The 24,143-nt window shown below is 43.4% G+C and overlaps 1 protein-coding gene across 12 annotated transcripts in view; it reads left to right on the top strand.

Moving 5' to 3' along the window:
- DOCK10 (dedicator of cytokinesis 10) overlaps positions 1-24,143 on the top strand; it is a 188,324-nt gene that overhangs the window by 58,721 nt on the left and 105,460 nt on the right. For all 12 annotated transcript variants that reach the window (XM_039487216.1, XM_039487218.1, XM_039487221.1 and 9 more), the window contains exons 3-7: positions 5,184-5,273; positions 13,947-14,029; positions 18,781-18,853; positions 19,157-19,279; positions 19,584-19,718. In XM_039487216.1, coding sequence (XP_039343150.1) covers positions 5,184-5,273; positions 13,947-14,029; positions 18,781-18,853; positions 19,157-19,279; positions 19,584-19,718 — 504 coding nt within the window. The remainder of the gene's footprint in view (positions 1-5,183; positions 5,274-13,946; positions 14,030-18,780; positions 18,854-19,156; positions 19,280-19,583; positions 19,719-24,143) is intronic.

The following is a 24,143-nucleotide window of genomic DNA, read 5'->3' on the forward strand; positions in this document are numbered from 1 at the left end:
CAACCTGGAGTCTTCTTCACTGCTGTCCAGTGGAAGAGCTTTTGTTTGGGTCTGTAGCTCAGCCACCATCATGACAACGATAAAATTCTTAGCTGTAGAATATACCATTAGGCTTTCCATTATACCCACCAGCCCCACTCAATCTGCATAATTTATAGCCATGGATAGCATATGGTCCTTAATAATGATGGACTTCAGTTTACAAGCTGAGTTACTGATGGGCAACTTGGGTGTTGCTGTCAGGACTAACTAAATCCCTGATCCTGCAAAGAGCTCTGTATGACTGGACCACCAATGAAGGCAGTGGGCCTCCATAGGAGCACAGGGATTCACCCACACAAGTTTCCCTGGGAGATTTGTGGCCTAAAATACCATTTAATCAGGATGGCCCAATGTAGTGAAGAAAATGATTATAGACTACAGCTGGGCAAAAAAATTCAGACGAATAGCTTGTTCATTGAAAAATGGAGTGTGGTGTCAACTGAAATCATTTGCAAATTTGTGTTGAGTTTGCTGAGTAGTTTTGTCCGAACCAAAAAAGTTGAAATGTTTTCATAATGTCGAAATGTTTAGTGTCAACCTGGAAATTTTTATTTAGATTTTCAGGTGTATTTTGACAAAAGCAAAGGAAAGGAGTGGCAGTTCATAGTCATTCATGAAGACAAGAAATAGTTGTTGGACCAGCAAAAGAGAATGAGTTTGTCTTTACAGTGTGGTAGTTAGGACACTCATCTAGAATATGGGAGGCCCCAGTTCAAATCCATACTCCAATGACTACTCAATTATTGGTGCAAAATGCACCAGCTTCAAGAGGAAACACTGAGAAAGCCCCATACCTGAAGATACCATGGCCTTGTGGTTAGGAGACTCTTGCAATGTGGGAGACTCACATTCAAATCCCTTTTCCACATCAGGCAGAGGGGGAATTGAACCTGGGTCTCCCACGTGTACTGAGCTAAAGCTCAAAAGGAGTTGGCACCACCACCAATTCCTCCTCTGGCCATTTTGTGAATCCTTTCCTTTACTTTTGTCAAAATTCCTGATAATCTAAACAGTGGGTTTGGGATACAAACAAAATGTTTTGTTTTGAAATTATCAGAATGTTACAGTTCATTTTGACTGGAACTTTTTTTCAAAATTTTCATTGAATAGTTTTGAAAAAATGTCATTTTCAATTTGACCTGAAACACATCTGAAATTTCCAGAGAACTGAAAAATCCATTATTCAGCCAGCCACTACTGACTTCTCCATAGTTGCCCTGTTGTGAAGCCATAAACCACGGAGGGGACCTTCATTGTCATAAAATAGAACCCTAAAATTGTAACATCCTGAGCACAGCCATCTATCCCTACTTCTTTTCTTTAATGCTCATGAAAGCTTATGCAAGTCTCCACTGTACATAGGCCTAGAATAATAAGACAGAATTCTTTGGTAATAATGGCAAAGCACTCCTAAGAGATACTTAGTGGGGAAATCTGAAGATTAATTTGTAATAAGCATAACTGGACACAATAGAATAAAAATAATGGACAAATACATCCTGACAGCTGTTCACAAGGAGCTAAATAGCTAACTACGGATACTGATGAAAGTAGAAATGGAAAGAAATTGTTTTGCTGCGTCCCATCCTGAACCATCCAAATGAAACTGAGAAAAAGTTTGGGGAATCCCATCATGTTTGCACCTGCCCATATAATGCATACAACTGTTTCAGAATTGCTCATGTGCAAAGCAGAGAAGGGGAAGCTGCGTACTGCAAGTTAGATGGAAGTAAGAAACTCTTCTTTTTAGAATATGCACAGAGGGCTTTGTTGTGAGCCAAATTGTCATGTAAAGTCTGGTAAATGGACTTTCTTCAGAGGTTGTGGGGAGGAATTCTCACCTTTAACTTGGAATCAGGCCATGAAACAAATGCTCCAAAATTTGAAGTAGCAAAGGTGCGAGCCACTTCAGGGTATACTGAACAATGATTCTGCATAATCCACTGCTCGCAGTCCCCTCTTTTGCCCTCAAACACCCTGTGCTGCCCTGTAACTGAGGGTAGAATGTGAGCGACTGAGTCTGATTCTGCTCTTTGTTATATTGCTGTAAATATGGAGAACATAAGAAAGGCCATACTGAGTCAGACTAATGGTCCATCTAGCCCAGTGTCCTGTCTTCTGATAGTGGCCAATGCCAGGTGCTTCAGAGGGAATGAACAGAACAGATAATCATCAAGTGATCCCATCCCCTGTCGCTCATTCCCAGCTTCTGGCAAACAGAGGCTATAGACACTTCAGAGCATGGTTTTGCATCCCAGACCATCAATGGCTAATAGCCGTTGATGGACCTATACTCCATGAACTTATCCAGTGCTTGTTTGAACCCTGTTATAGTTTTGGCCTTCATGACATCCTCTGCCAAAAAGTTCCACAGGTTGACTGTGTGTTGTGTGAAGAAATACTTCCGTTTGTTTTTTTTTAAACATGCTGGCTATTAATTTCATTTGGTGACCCTAGTTCTTGTGTTATGAGAAGAAGTAAAAAACACTTCCTTATTTACTTTCTCCACATCAGTCACGATTTTATAGACCTTCATTGTATCCCCCCTTTGTCGTCTCTTTTTCAAGATGAGTAGCTACATTGACTTCACTAGAATCATTCCAGATTCGTGCCAGGGTAATGGAGAACAGAGGCTGGTCCACCATGCCAGTTACAGAAACCCAATGGGACAGATCTGTGGATTAACTTGAGGATGTGGAGAAAGTACCCCAGGGTCTTGCAAGTGTGAATTTACAGTCATTGACTCACCATTCCCACAGTGAAGAGGGATTCGCAGTCATGCAGTGGGGCAGAGTGAGCATTTGCAACTAGGTAGAACCTAATGATTAACACAAGGAAATCTAGCCCATCCCTGCAGATCTCAAGGTAGCAGTCACTGTGCTCTCCACATTGGTCCTGACAGCCCAGCTCACTCCGGGTCCCTACCACAGCTGTGCAATGCCCATTTTCCCTGAGAACGGTAAAAGCTGTGAAAAGGAAGTTAAATAGCATCAATAAACCCCATGGGCGGCAGGCATAGGCAGCAGGTTATATACATTTGCGGTGCCCGGGCTCCAGGAATATTCAGGGCCGGGTGCCCTGCTCCAGCAATATTTGGAGCTGGGTCTCTCCCCCAGCCCTGCCTGGATCGGGCCCCAGCCCCCATGGGCCTCCCGCCACGTCCCTGGAGCTGGTCCCAGCCCCCGCCTGCCACCCCTCCCCCTGCGTGGGCCCCCCCCCCCGCCGCGCTGCATCCCTGCCTGACAGAAAGCAGCGCGCGCATTTCCCCTGCCTGCTCGAGCTGCCGGAGTAGAGCGGCTCCTGGCAGAACTGCTGTCTGCTGCCCCAGAGTCCTAGTGCCTGCCATCCACTCATGGCAAGGCAGGCTGCCCTTATCCTGCCCTATCCCTGAGCCTCTCCAATGCCCCAAACCCTCATCCCCAGCCAGAGCCCTCATCCCGCCCCACCCTGATCCTCAGCCCCAGCCAGAGCCCTCATCCCCCCCGCACCCTGATCCTCAGCCCCAGCCAGAGCCCTCATCCGCCCCTGCACCCTGATCCTCAGCCCCAGCCCTGAGCCCCCTACAGCATGAACCCCTCATCCTCAGCCCCACAGCCCTCACCCCACACCCCAACCCTCTGCCCTGAGCCCCCTCCTGCATCATGAACCCCTCATCCCCCAGCCCCAGCCAGAACCCTCATCCCCCCGCACCCTAATCCTCAGCCCCAGCCCTGAGCCCCCTCCTGCATCATGAATCCCTCATCCTCAGCCCCACAGCCCTGACCCCTGCACTCTCTCCTATCCCCAAACTCCCTCCCAGAGGGTGCACCCCCTCCCCCTTCCCACACATCGCTTCCCACCCCCAAACTCCCTCCCAGAGCCTGCACACCTTACCCCTTCCTACACCCCCACCCTCAGCCCAGAGCCTGCACCCAAACTCTGTTCCAAAGCCTGCACCCCTCACCCCCTCCTGCACACCCACCCCCTGCCCCAACCCGGAGCCTACACCCAGCACCCAAACTCCATCCCAAAGTCTGCACCCTGCACCCCTCCTGCACCCTAATCCCCAGCCTAGGATCTGCACCCCAGACCTCCCCCCACCAAGCCCCCTCCCAGAGCCTTAGGCAGGTGGGGGCGGAGTTTGGGGAGGCGGAGTTGGGGGGCGGGTTCTGGGCACCACCAACATTTCTACAAACTTGCCACCCATGGCGGCGGGTGAACGAGCCATTGGGAGAGGCTCTCTGCCTGAGGCCCCACCGCTCCCCTTCGGCCCCACTCCCCCACCGGAGCACAGAGCACACACCCCGAGGCCACCAGCCCCACCGCATGCTCCCAGCCCCAGAGCACCAGGCAGACTGTGCAGCCAGAGCACCCCCATCCCCGTGCACCAGACGGGTGGCGTGACCAGAGCGCCCTTACCCCAGCGACAGGTGATGTGGTCCCAGTGCACCCAACTCCAGCCCCGGAGCGCTGGGCAGGCAGCATGATGTGCCCCAGGTCTTGCAAGCAATAGCCCCCCCCATGCCTATCCCAGTCTCTCCACCATGGAAGAGCAGGAAGGGAACTGGAAGCAGGCAGGAGGGGGGCTGGGGCAGAGCATGGGTGGGGCCATGCCAGGCTGTTCGGGGAGGCACAGCCTCCCCCGGCCTATAGTACCCGCCACCCATGATTTGTCCATGAAGATTCTCACTGGGCTGCTAATGGGGATGCTACATAAAGTAGCTACTTCCTGGATCCATCCCTCTCTGATCCAACACCCCTTTCTCTTGCCAATCTTACAGTTGTCACATGAAGGGTTTTTTGCGGCTTGTTGGGACTCTTTGTCTGGAAGCCCCTCCTGCTCCTTTCCAAGAATTTCAAACCCTTTATGTCCATTTCCCTACTTCTTTGCCTCCCTCCATGCCCAGGAGCAGAGAGGGGCACCGAGCACAGCTGGGTTTGTAGTGTACTTTTTGTGGAGAAAAGGTTAAACAATTCTAAAACACATTATACACACTATTTGTAGTACTGTCTATGTGAGGGGTGTGGAAGCCAGCAGAAAGTAGGCATCAGCAAAAATGCTGTCTCTTAACCCTTTTATGGACATGCGTTTAATTCTTTATAGTGTTTTTTTTAATTGTTTGTTGATCTGACTAAATCTTTTGTTTTTTATTTCTTGTCAGACAGACACAATTCCATGGGAAATAAGAACTCTGTACCCATCTGTACCTGAAGATGCAGAACAAAATGTAGAAAATTTATTTGTTAAAGAGGTAAATATTCAGCATCTGTACTTCTTGATTTTAAATAAGTCCAATCACCCTTTTTGTTACATTTAATTATATGAGTCTAATGGTGATTTCTCTTTTGTTTTAGTCACATTTTTAAACAGTATGATTATTTTTTGGTGGCCTGGTTTGCATCTAGAAAATTTGCAATTTTATTGCGCTTGCCTCTCAGATGTCATTGTTTTAGTCCTGCATAGCTGATCCTTTTGCGTTAGGCACATTTCTTAACATGAGCACTGAACTCTGGAGCTAGCAAAACCTGGGGAGTTTTGTACTTCACAAATATTTATATCCTTTCAAAAAACATTAGATGTTTTGCAGAACATTTTGGAACTCTTAGCACTAGTGAGATCTTGTTTCATCTTTATATTTTGTTTTAAGGCTTATATTGTGGCCCTATCAGCTGGTCACATTAGGGATGAGGAGGAAGGATTCTGCACTATTGGCAGTGGCTGGAGGCATTGCACCTGTATGGTACACATGCAAGCAGATTGCTTCCCAGGTACTTGAATGCAAGTAGGAGAATGGTTGGTCTGAGGCTGCAGAGCAGGAGAGATGCATGATTTCAAACACTGCTGGTGATTTTATGACTCCCCTGTAGCTTGTCTTAGAGAGATTCTGGCTGCTTTTTGCACAGGAACTCAAGAGGTAGACAGCTCCCTGCAACTTTTCCACTGTGTGCTACAGAAGGCACAATGTGGCCTGACATTTATATTAGAAATACAGATATATGGGACCAAATTTCAGCCAGCCTCCAAATTACATGCAATGATTTTACTTACTTACATGCACAAATAACCATAGCCCCTAAAACGTGTGTGTGCCCTGCTTTTTGTACCCAGAGGAGGGAGTTACACATCCAGCTTCCCAATTTGTATTAGCATTTTCTGTTTTCGTGTGCAGCATGGCTGCATATATACTTCTGCAGGAAAACTCATTTGCACACAAAAAAGTAGGTAAATAAACTCAGAGGCCAGCCTGAAAATTTGGCTGACAGATTCCCAAGCAGCATAACACTTTACAAGCTGACCCTATTTTTCTTTCCATCTGTGTGACTAGAAACTCACTGCCAGCTCAAACTCCTTCTCTCCCTGCCACCTTTCCAATTCTGACAATAGGGCTTGATGAGGCAAGTCATTATTTCCCTTCTTTTCCTTTCAGCAGGGAGGGGCCTGTCTATTCTGTAGTTTGGGGCTCCACAGATTGTAAAGCCAACACTATCCACATTGCTGTGCTCAGAAAATGGAGTCTAAAAATGGAATGTAGTGCACAGTATCTGGGAATTATTACTGCTGAATACTCCAAGGAGGTGCTAATGACAAACTGGCAAAACCCTAAGCCTTCTCTGCAACACTAGAGAGCCAAGAATAAGAGAGAGCAGTATAACAAGGGCGGGGGGGGAAGCACTAGAGACTGAAGACTGCAGTGGGAGTGCTGTTCATGGAACAATGGTAGGTTAAAGCCTTTAAACTAAATCTTAAAATAGAAATACATGTGTTCCACTTCATGTTTCAAAGCCAAAAAATATATAAAGTCAATTAGGTCCAAGCAGGAAATAGTTACCAATATCCAGTCGTCTCCTTACTCAGCCAAGAGCATAACACAAAGGTCCTCTGGAGCCAGGGTATTCTTCTTCTTGGAAATGAAGATAAAGATGAAGGTGTAAATATTCCCTTCCCAGTCTACACATAATTTCACCAGCTATAGTGTTACAAATGAAGGGCCACAGGACAAATTTATGAGTGAGCCCTTTTCTCTCCCAAGCTGGATATAGTCTTAATGGCAATGAGTATCAGAGGGGTAGCCATGTTAGTCTGTATCCACAAAAACAATGAGGAGTCTGGTGGCACCTTAAAGACTAACAGATTTATTTGAGCATAAGCTTTCGTGGGTAAAAAAACCCGCTTCTTCAGATACATGGAGTGAAAATTACAGATGCCGGCATAAATATATTGACACATGAAGAGAAGGGAGTTACATTACAAGTGGAGAACCAGTGTTTACGAGGCCAATTCAGTCAGGGTGGATGTGGTCCACTTACAGTAACTGATGAGGTGTCAATAACAAGAGAGGGAAAATTGCTTTTGTAGCGAGCCAGCCACTCCCGGTCCCTATTCAAGCCCAACTTAACTGTGTTAAATTTGCAAATGAATTGTAGCTCTGCTCTCTCTTTGAAGTCTGTTTTTGAAATTTTTTTGTTGCAGGATGGCTACTTTTAAATCTGTTATGACTCCCCTGCAGGTTGTCTGCCACAATATAGGGCCACAATATAGGCCTCAAAATGTGACACCAATATTCTCTCTAAAAATGAGAGCTATCACCTTGTTATATTTTGGGAGGAGTGTTTGTGCTGGAGCTGACCACCTGTCTGATAAGGGAAAGATTGTGGCTTGTTCTGAATCATGTGCAAGGAAGGAAGGAAGATGGTGCAAGTTGGTGAGGAAGTGGGTTGAGCTTCTCCAGCTTATGAGTCTTTGCAATAGGTAGCAGCACGCCCAATCCTTGTGCACCTTGGACCTGAATCCTTTGCCCATAGAAACGAGTGGAGAGGCTCCAAGGAACTTCAGGGGACGTTGGATCAGGACCCAGAGCCTAAGGCGATCTTTTGCCAGTCATACTGAACTCCCCAAAGACAGGAGCTGAGCTCTGGCCCCATCCAGGTCTTACCAAAGTGGATGGAGCACATGTTGTACCTTTTAAATGCCTATAGCAATAGGTGCTCTATTCTGTACTTCCCCAACATTCTCAGAAGCATGCTGCCTTCTTCAGCACTAAGGGCCTGATCCAGAGCCTGTTAAAGTCAATGGAAAGACTTCTTCAATGAGCTTTGGTTCAGCCAGAATACCTCAGGCAGCCAGAATACCTCCAGCTCCTGCCAGCTCTTTACCTCAGCACAGCTGTAACATTAAAATCTATCCTTAATTTCTTCCAAATGCAGTTTTTTGTCCAGTTATTCCTTTATAACTCTGGGACAAACGAGATTCATAAGAGAACTAGAAACTAAGTATTAACAGGACACAGTGGCTGATAACATCTTGCAAGTGACATCTGCAAAATCTAACGAGCATATTTGAATAAAGGAATTTTGGGTAAATAAACCACAGAGTATAAAAATACCACTGGATTATAAGCAATACTTCTCCTAAAACAAACCTAAAGGGCTCAATTCTCCTTTGTCTTGTACGTTGTGGAGTCATTCACACCTGTCCAGTGAATGTGCAGAGGGCTGCCATGTCAGAATGGCAACATTTTACACTCCACACAGATGTCACTATTTCTGAAAGGTAACAGAAAATCAAGCTTGTTTGTAGAGTTGTTGGGTCAAAATAGCATTCTTCTTCCACCTCAGAAGTGGCTGCATTTTAACTGTGGCTGTAATTAGCCTTACAATCCATAAAAATCCTCTTTAAAGTGCTTTGAGATCCATTCAGATGAAAGGCAGTATATCAAAGTGAAGTAATAATAACTATTATATCCTTAATATTGAAATTTCAGGTAGTAGATTTATGTGGTTTATTTAGTCATACCTACTGTAGTAAGAATATTATAAATATTCCTTTTATCCTGTCAATATAGGCTTCCCAACTGCAAAAATGGTATAATATTCAGTTGTCCTTTAGTACCCAAGTCGTTCACAGTGGAGGATTTCTGTATTCACGATATTGTACCATATCTCCGTAGGAATTGTAAATGTTATCAGTTATTAAACCAAGAGCTTTATTAATCTTAACACTAAAGAAGTAACAACTTTACAACCATTCTCTTTATAATTATTGAAAGGGGTTATATATCAGTCAATTACTCAGGCTATTTTGTCCACTATACACACTGCACACTCATTTTCTTCTTTTAAATTTCACAGTCATATTAAAACAGAAACTTAAGTTGGTAGGTGTCACCATCTAAAATAAATCAAAGGCTTTATTATCCATCTTGCTGAAGATTTTTTCAGGTTCAAAAGCAGAGTGTTTTCAGTGTTTTAAAGAAGTAGTGTATCAGTACACCGCCACCAATGTACTGAGGCTCTCTTACAGCCTATATTTACAGTACTTGGAGAAGTAAACAGTTTATTAAAATGTTGTGAATTAATTGCATATTTTAATCTTTAGGTTTGGTAAAATCTAGGATTCTCAATCACTAATTTTTATTTTATATATGAGCTGTATGAAATTGGAGAGTTGTCAAACTGAAGCCTCCTGATGGGCTTTTGGCCAATAGAGATGGCATCATGCTTTTCATATGAGTAGGGGGAGTAACCTCAGAGTGCTGGCTAATTCCAAACTAGTTAATGCTAGTAAATTCTGCCTTCCAAAATCCCTGCGTAGTTTCCCTTAAGTATGATGTTCTTTGCTTCCTGTTTTAAAACTCTTTCTTAGTGTTGCCCTTCACTGTTTTAATAGCTGCTGCTTTCCACCTCAGAGATGGCAGAATTTAAGTGGTGAATGAAGTTACATAATCTTTTATCCATCTAATATGTGTGTAAGGTGCTTTAGGATTCAAAAACTGCTAAATCATTCCATGTTTGTTGTTAATAATAAATGAATGATTATATAAGTTCCTTCCCCAAGCTTGCAGAGATCTTAAAGAGAATGTAAACTGTAAAAGAAAGGGGAACTCTGGCCATTTTCAAGGGGTTTCTAGGTACTCTCTTCAGTTCTGCTTCTTTTATTTCATTTTCTTTTTTTCAAAATGTTAATTTGCATTGCAGAGCAAACCTGTTACATGGCTACACTATGAAGTGCCACTTTCACTGTGGCAGCCATCACACTGTCACCACCAACACAAACATTGGAAATCTGCAGGTGCTGAGTTTTTGCAGGATGATTTCTCTTGGGGAAAGTCTGGCCAGTGGGGGAAGGTGTTGGGGGGGCCGGGGGAGGAAAGGCTTCAAAGCCTGCAGGGCTGACAGCGAGGAGATGGAACAAGAGAGCTGATGCAAATGAGTGCCAACCCTTCCCCATCCCATAATTAATCTCCTCCTCACCCTACTAGGGCTAAACATCCCTCTGGAATGACTCTCCATCAAGGTTAGGAGGCAGCTGTATCTGGCCTGAGGGCCGCAGCTGTTGCTGTGGAAGGGTTCCATCCGTCTGATCAACAGGATCTTGTGTGTTTCCCTCCATAATTCAATAATGTCCCATCAAAGATGTTGATGAAATCAATAGAAATGTTTTAGTATTTTCTGGTGGAAAAATGTTTGGTTGGAAAATGTTCAACCCACTCTGGTTTATAACAGACTGCAATTCTTAACCACAATAGGCTAGCTAGAGATAAGGAGTGGCCATTGCTCTAAATGTACTTGCCCCTGTGATTTCTCTGAATGTTACTTGAATGTGCTTTTTGTTCCTTTATATTTTAATTTTGATTAGTCTCTTCTTGAAGAAGCACAAGAAACCTTTATATTTAATAAGTTAAAACATTGTGGCCTGCTCTATATATTGTTCATGGCTATTTTTAAACACATCAGTAAAGAGCCTATAATGTTAACAAAAAAAAGTCCTGTGTTGAATCTCTTTTACATGAATTGATTGCATCTGTTAAGTATTCTAATCAGTAATGAAAGTAGGGCAGGAAAAATGAATCCTTTCTTTAAATTATTCCGTTTCTTTTTGTGTCACCAATAGACAGTGTATGAAGTATGAATTAATGAGTCTACACTTATTCTGATCCAATTCATTGAATGATCTTTTTCACTGGCTCATGTAATACAGTATATACATTGCTCCTATGCAAATATTTACTTACTATGTCCCCGATGGTCACCAGACTGACTTAACTAAAGCTTAAACCACAGAAATACAATGGTGGGTTTGTTTCTGTCCACCTGTGAATCTGCAGAAAGGGCTCAATTTTGCTGTCATTGGAGTCCATGGTAAAATTCCCATTGATATCATTGTGCCATATTCAGGTTTTGGCTGTGATCCTACAAGGTGCTGAGCATCCTCCATTACCATTTAAAGTCAATGATTGCATTAGTCTGTCTATCATTTAAGCCATAATATATGATCCTATCAGCCTGTATGATCTGGTCACATTTTCTCCTACTTTTTCATGCAGCACCATTGAATTCAGTGGGGTGTAAATCAGAACTGAATTTTGCCCTGTGCATTCAGAATGAATCTATTATTATAGCGATTTGGGTGTCATATATGTTAATATATTTCATTCAGCTTTTATGTGGGAGGGGACAGCTTATGAATTTGCAGCTGTTTCCTTGTAATTTTGTTCCATATACCATAAAATCAAAAAGAGATTGGGGGAAAAAAAAGTAATTTAAAATGATCCTTTCCCTGGCTTGTGGGTTTTTTTTTTTGTTTTTGTTTTTTATTTGTGGTCACATCTGCTAAGAAGTTTTATTATTGACTTCAGTGGGAGTAGTTTAGGCCAATGCTGAGCCCTTTTGAAAATACCACCCACATTTTAGAATATCATCAGCCCTCACTCCAGAAGGGTGATATTATTTTCCATATTAATGGCCAGAGCCTGACTGCTCCCCTCCCTGTCCGTGAGCACAGAAGGCTCTACACTTAGTGACACCACTGTAAAGTGAGGACTGGCTGTGGAGAGGTCCTGGCGGGAACATTCCTTGGAGTGGGGTTTAGTATCACTGATCTATTTTGTCCTTCTGTCTTTTTATTGTCCATTTTCTCCTAATTTCATTCTGTCAAGCTTTTACTCCCTGCATTCTCTGTTCCCCTGCCCCTTTGCTCTCTCTTTTATTCAGTTCTCTCTCTCATCTCCATCCCTCTGTTTTCCATGAGACCATTCTCCTCCCTCTCCCCACTGTGAAATGTCCCTCCACCTCCTACTGTCTCCTTCCTGTGGTTCCCTTTCATCTCCACGCCCTGCCACTGATATGTCTCCCTCCCTCCCTCCCTTCCTCTTTCTCTTCTCCCTATGTTTTCTCTTGTCCCACCCAAGGAGGCTGCTGCTGCTGTTGAAGGGGTGTGCACGGAGGGCAGGGTCCAATTCCCATTATGTCAGCTGCCTGTATTAAGCGATCTCCAGTGTGCTGCCACTTCTGCAGTCACAGAGTCTAGTGATGCAGATGGCAGCCCTGTTGTTTGTCTTTTTAAGTACATGGAGGGCACTCAGATACTATAATGATGGGGGTCATAACCTATCAGTATCTGGATAGCCTAGGTATCCCCACTATAAATAGATCCAGTTCTTCTTGCCCCCAAACAAGAGGACTGTTGGTGCTGGGCTTTATGGCCTATGGAACCAAAGGCCAACTCTAGGTGGCTGACCCTGCAAACACTTCTGCTTAACTTTATGCATGTGAGTAGTCCCGTTGAGCTTGACAGATAGATCAGAATAAGGAGAGCAGGACGATAACCGGATAAACAGACATAATTAGAAAGTCCAGTGGGTAAGTTAAACGTGTGCCGAAGTGCTTTGCAGGACCAGGGTCTTAGTTATTAGTACAGCCAAAATCTTTTTTTCTATGATTAAAAACCATAAATGCCATAACTATTTTATCTGCAGATGCTAGCAACTGTAGAAGAGGAAGAATGGTCTTGTGGTCAAGGAGCCAGTAACATGGGTCCGTTAACATACCATTTAACTCTAATAAATTGACTAAGGTACCAAGGTTGCTCGTGATGACAGAATAGTGGGGTAATTTTTTTTAACATACTATGCAATTATTAATCCCTACAGTGTGCTTTAGAACCACAATTTCCAGAAGTCTATGATATAATCTGCTCCATTCTCCTTGTTGCAACTTTATAGGCTACCAATAAACATAGAGGTTTCTTGTTCCTCTCCACCAATATTTTCTTGCCTTGGCAATTTGAATCTTTGTTAAAATGAGTAACATGATAGTAGGTTGTAAATTAAACATGACTCAACAATGTTATATTGTTGCAGCTAACGACATCATGCCGTACTTACCACATTAATAATTTTCTATAAAAATGAGCAATACAGTAATTCTGTTCTACTTGACACAGAATAGACCTCCAATACAACTTGCATTCAGCTTTGGGCACCACATTTCAAAAGAGACATGAACATATTAAAGAGAGTTCAGAAGAGAGCCACAAAACTGACAAAAGTTTTAAAAAATAAGAACTATGAGGGGAAGTGAAGAGAACTGGAGAAATTCAGTATGGAAAAAAATATAACTCAAGTGAGACACAACTGTCCAGAAATATATTATGGGATGTTATAAAGAGGATAAGGATCAGTCCTTGAGGACAGACAAGAAGTAATGGGCCTAAGCTGTAGCAGGGAGAATTTAAGTTAGGTAGTAGGTTAAGTCTAGTTACTGTGGAAGTTAGGTAATGAAGCCTGGTGCAAAGGGAAGACACAATTTATGTCAGTGGAGATATTCAGGGACACAGAAGTACCAATCTATCAAGGTGATATAGTAATAATTTAATAAATCCTTCCATGATGCAGGAGGATGAAGTCAGTAATCTACTTTAGGTTGCTTCCGTGCACATGAGTCAATTTAAAAGCATCACCTTTGATTTAAATGGGAAATAGTGCTTTCAAACGCTAAGAAATATGAAATTGATTTTCCTTTAAGAATAGCAGTACCAAGCTATTAAACAAGAGAATATGTGCTTCTGCTGGCGTTGTTTCTTTGTTCTGGACCCTTTCCTGAGTGTGAATAAGTTGAAATAATCTATTTCTTTCCTTTCTTTTTAGGCTTGTAAATATTACAATTCTCAGTGGCATGTTGTGAACTACAAATATGAAAAGTATTCAGGAGATTTTCGACATTTACCACAGTAAGTACTTCACTAGTTCTCCATTTTCTTTGCCCAGTTTGGTACTGTTTCGCTGAGTCATGTCAGTATTTCCACTTTCCCCCATCCTGTACCTGCTCTCTATTTGTTTTACCATAAACATACTGGGCCACATTTAAAAAAAAAAAGACTGAGACAAAGATCCATGAGCAAACACCTTCACTTATATCTACTAAACACTTTTAATGTACATTCAAATCAAATGACTACTCTTATATTATTAATATTTGTATATGCAAAATACTGATTAGTACAGACAAGTCTGTTTTTTTACTGTTATTAAAAAAACCATAAATGTTATAACTATTTTACCTGGGCCTAATTCTCCTGTCAGTCACAGTGGTGTAAAACTGAAGTTACTTCATTGACTATTTAGTTACTCTGGATTTACACCACAGTAAATGAGCTCAAAATCTGGCCAAATATATATAATTCAAGAATGTTTGTGCACACACACAAACACTTTGTGGTCTTCTACTTTTTCAGTATTTGATCATTGTGTGAATAATGAACTTTTCCATGAGATGTAGGTTACAAAATAAATTCATGGTTTCATTATAACCATTCTCATAAAACAAACTGACATTCTGCAGCCATTGGGCATGATTCTCTTCTCGTTTATACTGATGGAAATCAGGAGTATTTCTGTTGAGGTCAGCGGAGTAAGAACCGTGTAAAAGTGATGTAAAATGAGAGGACAATCATGCTCCTTGACTTCAGGAATAAGAAATGAAAATCTTTGGGCCAAATTCTTCATCTTCTAGGTATAATACATGTGCAGTTGTTCCCAATACCATGTTTTCCCAACAAGCGGCTTATGCTTTAAATTAGGGGTCATTATAGTGGGCAACAAATTAAATTACAGAATAATGAAGTGAACAACATGAACGCCATCTTTCACCGAATTTGAGGCATTAAAATTGTGATACTGCATTCTTGTAAAAAAGATTGTAAAAAAAACAAGAAATAGCAAACAGGGATTGATTCTCTGGACGCTGATTGGATTAAGGATGAGAGGTGGTACAAACGGAATCCATTCTTGTAGCAGTGTTAAGATTGTCTATTACAGTCTTCTTCAGATGTTATGCACACAATGTCATGTACTGTAAGCCTTCCTTTGTTTCCACAATTCCTCTCTTGTTCATTAATCTTACTATGAACAGAGTGTGTGTTAATCCTAGAGGCAAAGGAGAAGAGTGACACTAATTAGAGTTTTTGGATGTAGTTGTATTTAGGTAACTTTTTACTCTGCGGGACAGCTTGTATGATGGTCTGTCTGCTCAGGAGAGGAAATTGAAAATGCAACATTTTGCAGTCCAAGTTTGCAAGTACTGTCCCTCTTATGAAATGTGCAACATGCTGAACTGTTTCTTATATGGAGTTTGCATTATTCTGCATGAAAGTAATTTGTAGTCAGTATGTACATTGTCTTCCATGGAGTTATGTTAGTCTATTGACACTGCTTGCAGCAGTTCTCTATTTTTCACATCCACCTGGGATATTATGGAGTCTTCTTGTCTTGTTTCCATATAATGGGTTATTGTCAAAACGAGAACATTTTGCTTATATTACGGAGTATAATGACTGAGAGAGAGTTCAGTGTAAAGTCTTTTGAATCTCTAAAGAAAATTTACATCAGCTCTGTCCAAACATTGCCTGACTGATAGCTCCACTGGCATTTAGACAAGAGAATTAACCTAATTTGCACCGAATTAGGCCAATTGCAGACACTCTTTTTTTTCTTTCTTTCTTTTTTTTTAGTGCAGAGGTACAAACCACAAAACATCTTGCCAAACATTGCCCCATCCAACCCCCTCCCTCCTTTCTGACTGCCCCCCGGGACCCCAGCCCCCATTCAACCAGCCCTTCTCCCTGTCCCCTGACCGCCCCCAGAACTCCCACCCCTGACTGCCCCCTGCTGCCCCATCCAACCCCTCCTCTCCTTTCTAACTGACCCTCCCCACCCCAGGATCCCTGGCCTCTGACCACCCCACCCCCTGACCACCACCCCAAACTCCCCTGCCCTCTATCCAACCCCCCTGCTCCCTGTCCCCTTACCATGCTGCCTGGAGCACCGGTGGCTGGCGGTGCTACAGTTGCACCGCCCAGAGCACCGAGACAGGCAGCAGTGCCGCCCGGCTGGAGCCAGCCATGCCACCACACAGCACCGGGTGCAGCTGCGCTGCCCCAGGAGCTCGCAGCCCCACTGCCAAGAGCATTGCGCTGGCGGTGCAGCATGCTGAGACTGCAGGGAAGAGGAAACAGCAAGGGAGGGGCTGGGGGCGAGTCTCCCAGGCCAGGAGCTCAGGGGCTGGGCAGGAGTGTCCCGTGGGCTGGATGTGGCCCGCGGGCTGTAGTTTGCCCACCTCTGCCTTAGCCCCTCATTACCCTTATTAAAAATTGAGGCAAAGTATTTGTTTAGGTGTTGGATCATGCCTAGATTATCTTTAATGTCCACCCCGTCCTCAATGTTTAGTGATCCCTCTTTCCCCCTCGTTTTCTTGTTGTTGACAGAACCTTTTACTATTGGTTTTAATTTCCTTTGCAAGATCCAACTCTGCTTGGCTTTTTCCCTACACTTTCTGAGCTCCAAGAGGTAGTTTTCCTTGCTGATTCATCCCCTCTTCCATTCCTTGTAGGCTTTCTGCTTTCTCTTAATCACCTGTTTGAGATACTTGCTCATCCAGGTTGGTCTGCAACTCTTCCCTACAATTTTTTTACCCTTGCTTGGGACGCAGGCTTCAGATAGTTTCTGCAACTTTGACTTTAGTAATTCCAAGCCACCTCCACATTCAGATCCTTTAGTTCTTCAGTCCAGTCCACTTTCCTAACTAATTCCCTTAATTTTTTTTTGTTTGCCTTTTTGAAATCAATGACCCTACTTGTAGATCTATTTTTGTTTATCCTTTCATTTAATTTAAATTGAATTAGCTCATGATCACTCGAATCAAAATTGTCCCCTACAACCAGTTCTTCAATGAGGTCCTCACTTCCGTCAGGGCAGTTTATGTCATTTCACACACTCGTACATGATATAGATTGATAGCTGCATAGGGAAGCACTTTTCAACAGGCTGAAAACTTCCCTGTTCTGAAAATAGCACTTTCTACTGGGAAGTGGTTGCAATTTGGTGACACAATGCTGGGAGTAGAAACTTGGGGCAAATTCATCTCTAGCGAAGTTCCACTGAATTCAGTGTGTTACACGGGGGATTAATTCAGCCCCCTGAGTATGAAATGACATTACGTAAAACACTAATTTTCCTCTGGATATGTTCCTTCTTTGAGGCTTTTTGCAGACCTTTCCACCAGCTAAACTGTATGGTGCTTTGATGTCTGTGTCCTCACTACTTCTTTTAGCACAACTGAGCATATTCTGCTCTATTATGCTCTTTATCTTAGTGAGCACGGAGGAAACACGTTACTGACTTTGAGCCTGAGTTGTGGCATTGCCTTCAATAGGAGCATGCTTCGACCCCTTAGTAGGGTCTCTTTTTCGTTTGCTAAGTAAAAAACTCAAATTCCCAGTTGAGTAATTCAGGCTAAACTACTTGAGGTTCTGCATCTTTATATGGCTATTTAGGTGGAGTATATGGTCAACTCCGTGACACATGATGTTCTCTCTACTGGTCCTAAAGACTTAACAGCATGGCTAAAGGGGTTACACATCAAGATAGGACAAATGACTTCTTCTGTGGAGTGTGATACCAACAGCATTGATTGGATGGGCATTCAGGAGTGGCCATTGAGAGTCCACCTAGAGGACTTCTGGTTAACTCAGCAGGAATTAATCTACGGTTGCTAGGGCAGTGCACCATGGATCAGCAGGTCCTTTAAAAGTGTTCAGCACATGCTGAGCTTTGCTGGCTGGTGCAGAGGGGAGCAGGGCCCCACCTTCTTTGAGTTAGATGGTACTAGCGTGGCATAGCTCTTGCATCCACACAGGGCTGGCCTGCATTGGCAGGAGCATTCATAAGATGTCTAAGCACCTTCCACATTCTAAAGGCAAATACATGAAGCATCATTGAAACTTTGAGTGTGAAGTAGTCATAATATTTGGTGGGAAATGTATTGAGATTGGATATGGTGGAAAAAAATCAAATATTGAACTTTTCAGATGAAAGAAGGATAATTGTTTTCACAAAAATGGTAGTGAAGCAGTTGATCCACTCTTTCCACCAGTTCTAGCTGGGATGCTTCTTTTTTAGAATCATAGAATCTTAGGGTTGGAAGGGACCTCAGGAGGTCATCTAGTCCAACCCCCTGCTCAAAGCAGGATCAAACCCAACTAAATCATCCCAGCCAGGGCTTTGTCAAGCCTGACCTTAAAAACCTCTAACGAAGGAGATTCCACCACCTCCCTAGGTAACCCATTCCAGTGCTTCACCACCCAACTAGTGAAAAAGTTTTTCCTAATGTCCAACCTAAACCTCCCCCTCTGCAACTTGATACCATTACTCCTTGTTTTGGGGGGAGTGATCCAAAATCCTTGATGATTTGGGGTTCTGGCTGTGCTTACTGGTTATAAAGCAAAGATCAGAAGGATTTCAACTAGGGATAAAAAGGACTACACTTTCAAAAGATGATTTTTACAGAAGCTCAGAGCAGTCCAGCATTAGATATATTTGAAGGTATCCTGGAAGGTTAGCATCCTCAGAAAAGCAGTCACATTAAAAAGAATACTCTCTTCCAGTTATGAAGTTGAACATTAATAAGCTTTTTTTCCTACCCTAGAAATGAATATAGACCAGAGAAATTGCCTTCACATTCCTTTGAAATTGATCATGAAGATGTTGATAAAGATGAAGTAAGCATATTGATTTTTTCCCCCACTGTTGAGTTATTTATTCGTTTAACATCAAATAAGTACTGATAACAGAGTCTCGTTATCTTCTGTGGAATGTTTCATATATTAGCTAACTCTGTATTTAATGAAACAGCTTTGTCTCTTATGTCATCATGTGCCCAGCAGGAGAATTAATAAAGTATTTTTGAAAGGAATGTGAAGAGTGTATTGTTAAGAGAAAGCAGATATTCAAATGCATCATTCCCTTTGGTCTTAAACTCACAAAAGCAAGTCAATGCAACACTAATGATGTCTTTTATACAGGATACCACATCCCACTCCTCTTCAAAAGGTGGTGGTGGAGGTTTTGGAACAGGAATTTTCAAGTCTGGCTGGCTTTATAAAGGGAATTTTAACAGTACTGTAAACAATAGCATTACTGTTCGGGTAAGGGGACGTCGTTATTCTTTCTTTGTTCTGTTTGGCTTTAATCCTCCACACTCTCCCCCCACCCACTCACCCACCCACCCCCAGCAGGGGTGCTGATGTTTTCAATTGTCATTTAGCTGTTTTCATCTCAAATTAGGTTTGCTTAAATTGCATTAAATGATAATAAAGTGGATGTTACTATTGTCTGCAAAATAGCACAGTTGAAATGCAGTTAGCAATGGTGTATTGTTTAAACCCTTTGAATAAAATATCTATGAAAACAATTTGCAGTACAGCAATTGTGTTTTTGTTTTCACTGTAGTCATTCAAAAAGCGCTACTTCCAGCTGACACAGTTGTCGGATAACTCATACATTATGAATTTTTACAAAGATGAGAAAATATCAAAGGAACCAAAGGGATGTATATTTTTGGATTCCTGTACGGGGGTTGTGCAGGTAAGTCATTTCATTTTATTATTTTGGAATGACGTTGTGGGCTCAATCCTCAGCTTACGTAAATGTTTGTAAACTCTATTATGGATCTGGCTTTATATCATTAACTACAAATTTTACTGGAGGGTATTGAATGCTTAAAAAAAAAAAAAGGCAAATGAGAATGATGCAGGTCAACTATGAGAACATACACCTCTACCCCGATAGAACGTGACCCGATATAACATGAATTCGGATGTAAAGCAGCGGGGAGCCCCGGGCCCTTTAAAGCGCCACCTGAGCCCCACTGCTTTACCGCGTTATATCCGAATTCATGTGGAGCCCTGGGACCTTTAAATCGCCGCCCGAGCCCCGCTGCCACATCTCCGGCGGTGATTTAAAGGGCCTGGGGCTCCCCACAGCAGCTGGAGCACCGGGCCCTTTAAATCCCCACCGGGGCTCTGGCAGCGATTTAAAGGGCCAGAGGCTCCAGCCGCTGCTGAGAGCCCCAGGCCCTTTAAATCCCCGCCTGAGCCCCGCTACCAAAGCTCCTGTGGGGATTGAAAGGGACCAGGGCTCCCTGCAGCAACTGGAGCACTGGGCCATTTAAATCACTGCTGGGCAAGCCGGTCCAGTCCAGCACAGCGTACCGGACCAAACCCAGTATAATGCGGTCTCATCTATAAGGCGGTGAGATTTTTTGGCTCCCGATGACTGCGTTATATCGGGGTAGAGGTGTGTATATATAAGTCTGATACTGGCTCATTTTCATTTGTAACTCCATTGAGTCCAGAGAGTTACTCTTGATTTACAGCAGTAAAGAAGGACAGAAATAAAACCATGATGTTTTGTATAGACATAGGAGTACTACAAGCAGACATTGATATACATTCATATAAATTAACTAAATGGCTCTGGTCCTGCAATAGGATCTATGTGGGAAGACACTTACATCTATGCAGAATCCCACTGACTGCAATGAACTCCACACTAGCATGAGGCTTAGCCTGTGTGGATGCCATTGAAGGATCTGGGACTAACATTGTGATAAGTACTGAGATAATGGAGGATCTTAAAGAGGGCAGGCATGGTAAAGCCTGCCTTTGTCCTAGACTGATATCTTGGTAAGACATTTGCACTGAAAATCTGTGGTTCTATTTCTGAAGGTTAAGTCTTTAAAATCTACATTGTTACCAACTACTTTTTCCTGTGTTTCAATCTGATTTCTTTTTCTTGACAAGAAGTAGTTTCTGATAAGAAACTGCCCTGATTGATCTAGCACATCATGCTGCCATGTAGAGGGATGTGGGTTTGGCACATATCTCTGGTCCATTGCTCCTGAATCAGGAAAGGCTGGGAATGTTTCAAAGGCAGCTCAGCTTCTGGAGTAGAGTGCAGTACAGCTTCAGTTTGGAGTTGCTCTGAATCTAACCTTTCCGGCTGACTCACTGAGGTCCTTGACCACCTGTAGCTCTTCGTGGTTGGAAGGATAGGTTGATTTGACACAGGGCCTTTTGAAGTGGGAAAGAATGGCAGTGTGTGGATGGAATTCACCCTGATGACAAATGCCAGCTCAAAGTTCCATACAGCACTTCAGCTCACACAGTTGCACTAGCTGTGCAAATGGCTGTCATGTAGGGGACTCATCCCTGCGGCACCTCCTGCTGGTTGTCTCAGGAATTAGCTCTTTCACAGCCTTGGGGCGCCCTCTTCAGGCCGGTCCTGCTGTTGCTGGCCCCTGTGTCCCTCCCAGGACCCCAGTGCTCTTTTACGTGGGTGCTGCCCCCTGGCAATACTCCCACACTCTAGCTCTGGGTCTCTCCTCTCTGGGGAACCCCCAACCCTCTAATCCCCACCTTGCCTCAGTCTGGGCTACTGCCAGTCATCACCAAGCCCCCGCTCCCTGGGGCAGACTGCAGTGTAAAAGCCACTCATCATAGGCAAGGGGGTTCAGACCTGCTGCCTTCCTCTGCCTCCCAGTACCTCTATGGGCCTAGGACCGGGCCCTGCAGCCTGGGGAGTTGCCAGCCTGGAGCTCCCCTGCTCCTCTAGCTTTTCCCCAGCCCTGCTTCACTCCAGTACCCTTTAGGACTCAGGCAACTAGGTCCATCTCCCTCTCTCTGCCAGCTCCTGGCTCACTGGCCTTTATAGGGTCAGCTGTGGCCTGATTGGGGCATGGCCCAGCTGCAGGTGCTTCCCCAATCAGCCTAGTAGCTGCTTTCTCCCAGCCACAGCCCTCCCCAGGGCTACTTTTAACCCCTCCTGGGCAGGAGCGGGTGATCACCCTGCTACAATGGCTATCTGTTTTTCCATGTGCAGTGCAGACTGGTCCTCTGTACCAGCCTGGCATAAGGCAGTATAAGGACAGGCATGTAGAGACGTAATGAAATCTGTCATTGTGAGACTCCATGGAGGGGCAGCAGCCTTGCCAGTTGAGTCTAACACAATGCTCCCTGATTGGGAATATGGGAATCCCTGTACATTTTATCTGTGTAAGAGCTTGGGAAGAAGGTCTTGAAGTGGATTTCAGTCTGAATGAGGGAATCCTGACAGATCCACCTGACTCCAGAAAAAAATATAAAGCATCTATAGTTATAAATAAAACAAAATAAAGCATGAGGCCTTAAATGTATTGCAGCCTCTACATAGGCCTGCGAGTCCCCAGGCTTCAGGCCAAGGACAACCGCTGCTACCTGTATATCAGAAGGCAGGCAAATTATCTCAGTCAAGTCTGAGTTACAGTCAGCTGGCCCTCATGTAAACCCAAATCCCAGGTAGACGTTGGTCAGAGGCAGTCAACTGCACCATCTGGGTCTGATGAGATAGTGATGCAGACTGAGTTCCATCGGAGGCACTGCAGTCAATATCACCAGGCTCCCTGTCCCCGCTCCTGCAACAGCTGCACCTTCATGTTGAGCAAGAAGAGAGAGAGAACAGTGCCCCTCATGAGAGCCTTCAGGGCAGATCCATAATGATTCAAACAACCTTTACGTTCCCTCCACAGTGAAAAATAAAAATATTGCTAGTCAAGAGTAAGCTAGTCATTCCCTGCTATGGCCAAGAGTATCAAATATACAATACAAAATTGCTAAATTTCTCAGTGCCCATACCAAGTAAGCGTGCAGTAGTGCACATACACAGCACATATCTCCACAGTTATTGCATTCTTTAGCAATTCTTGCAGTCATGTAAAGCTTACTTTTGTTACACACTGTGTGTGGGCAAAATGATTTGGCTATGTGTCTTTGAAGACTGAGCCATTGAATACATCTGTTTTAAAAGAACGAAACGTTCCTTGGGGGACAACATAATTGCTGGAGGAAAATGAAAGGTTACAAAAGAATATTGATATTTTGACATACCAAAAGCCAAAAACAGTCACTTTCATATAGCTTATTGTAGTAATGTAAAGCCTTTCACCTGTTGTTATTTCTGAAAGGATTAAAATTGAAGCATTTTTAAATAAATAAATGGGGCCCAATATGCTGTCTACAGCGTGGATTTTTATCTCGGAGATCAAGATATATCAGGAATCTAACTGATGTTTTATTTTGAAGATATGTGGTGAGAGAGTGCATTCAGGGCTGTTTAGTTACTGGCAATTGCCAACTCTCTGTTGTTAGGTGATGTTTTATGTTCTTCATTGGTGCTGCCCCATTGGTGGCATGAGTTTGCCAAGTGCCTCAGTGTTCAGAAGCCTTGAGAAGGAATGTTTTGTTCCAGTTTGCTGTGACTGTGTGCTCTTCTTAGAGACAAGCCTCAATCAGAACTTCAGAATTAGCCCCCAGTACCTATACCACCAAAATAGTTTTGGACTTGGGTCATATCCAAAACCGGAATGTGTCCCTTTTCCAGGTCCATTTCAGAGGCAGCCCACGATAGCAGAAATCACAAGAACAGTGGATTTTAAGAGATTTCTAGCATTCTGGTCTAAATCTCAAAAGAACAGGGCAGGAGACTGACATCTTTGAATTAGACCTGCATAATCTCCAGCTTCTGGCCACAGGCTCTGAGTTTCTTACTCTTGCCTACTCCCTCAATCACCAGCTATTCTCTCAGCTGTCCAGAGCTTTTGGTTATATCCCTAGATTTTTTTTTTGTATGTCTTGTCCATCTTTGGAAGCCAGTCTCTCTAGCTGCTGGGCAGGTTGGGAGGCAGGCAGATGGGAGGTGGCCAACTGAGACATTGCCTCTCCCATTGCATGACTAAGACACTTAACATGGAGTGAATGTACAGTAACTCCTCACTTAACGTTGTAGTTATGTTCCTGAAAAATGTGACTTTAAGCGAAACGATGTTAAGCGAATCCAATTTCCCCATAAGAATTAATGTAAATAGGGGGGGTTAGATTCCAGGGAAATTTTTTTTTACCAGACAAAAAACTACATATTATATAGATATACACACAATATACGTGTGAGAATGTGTGGGTCCAATGAGTGTAAGTA

Source organism: Mauremys reevesii, linkage group 9 (assembly GCF_016161935.1).
Source record: "Mauremys reevesii isolate NIE-2019 linkage group 9, ASM1616193v1, whole genome shotgun sequence".
NCBI lineage: Eukaryota > Metazoa > Chordata > Testudines > Geoemydidae > Mauremys > Mauremys reevesii.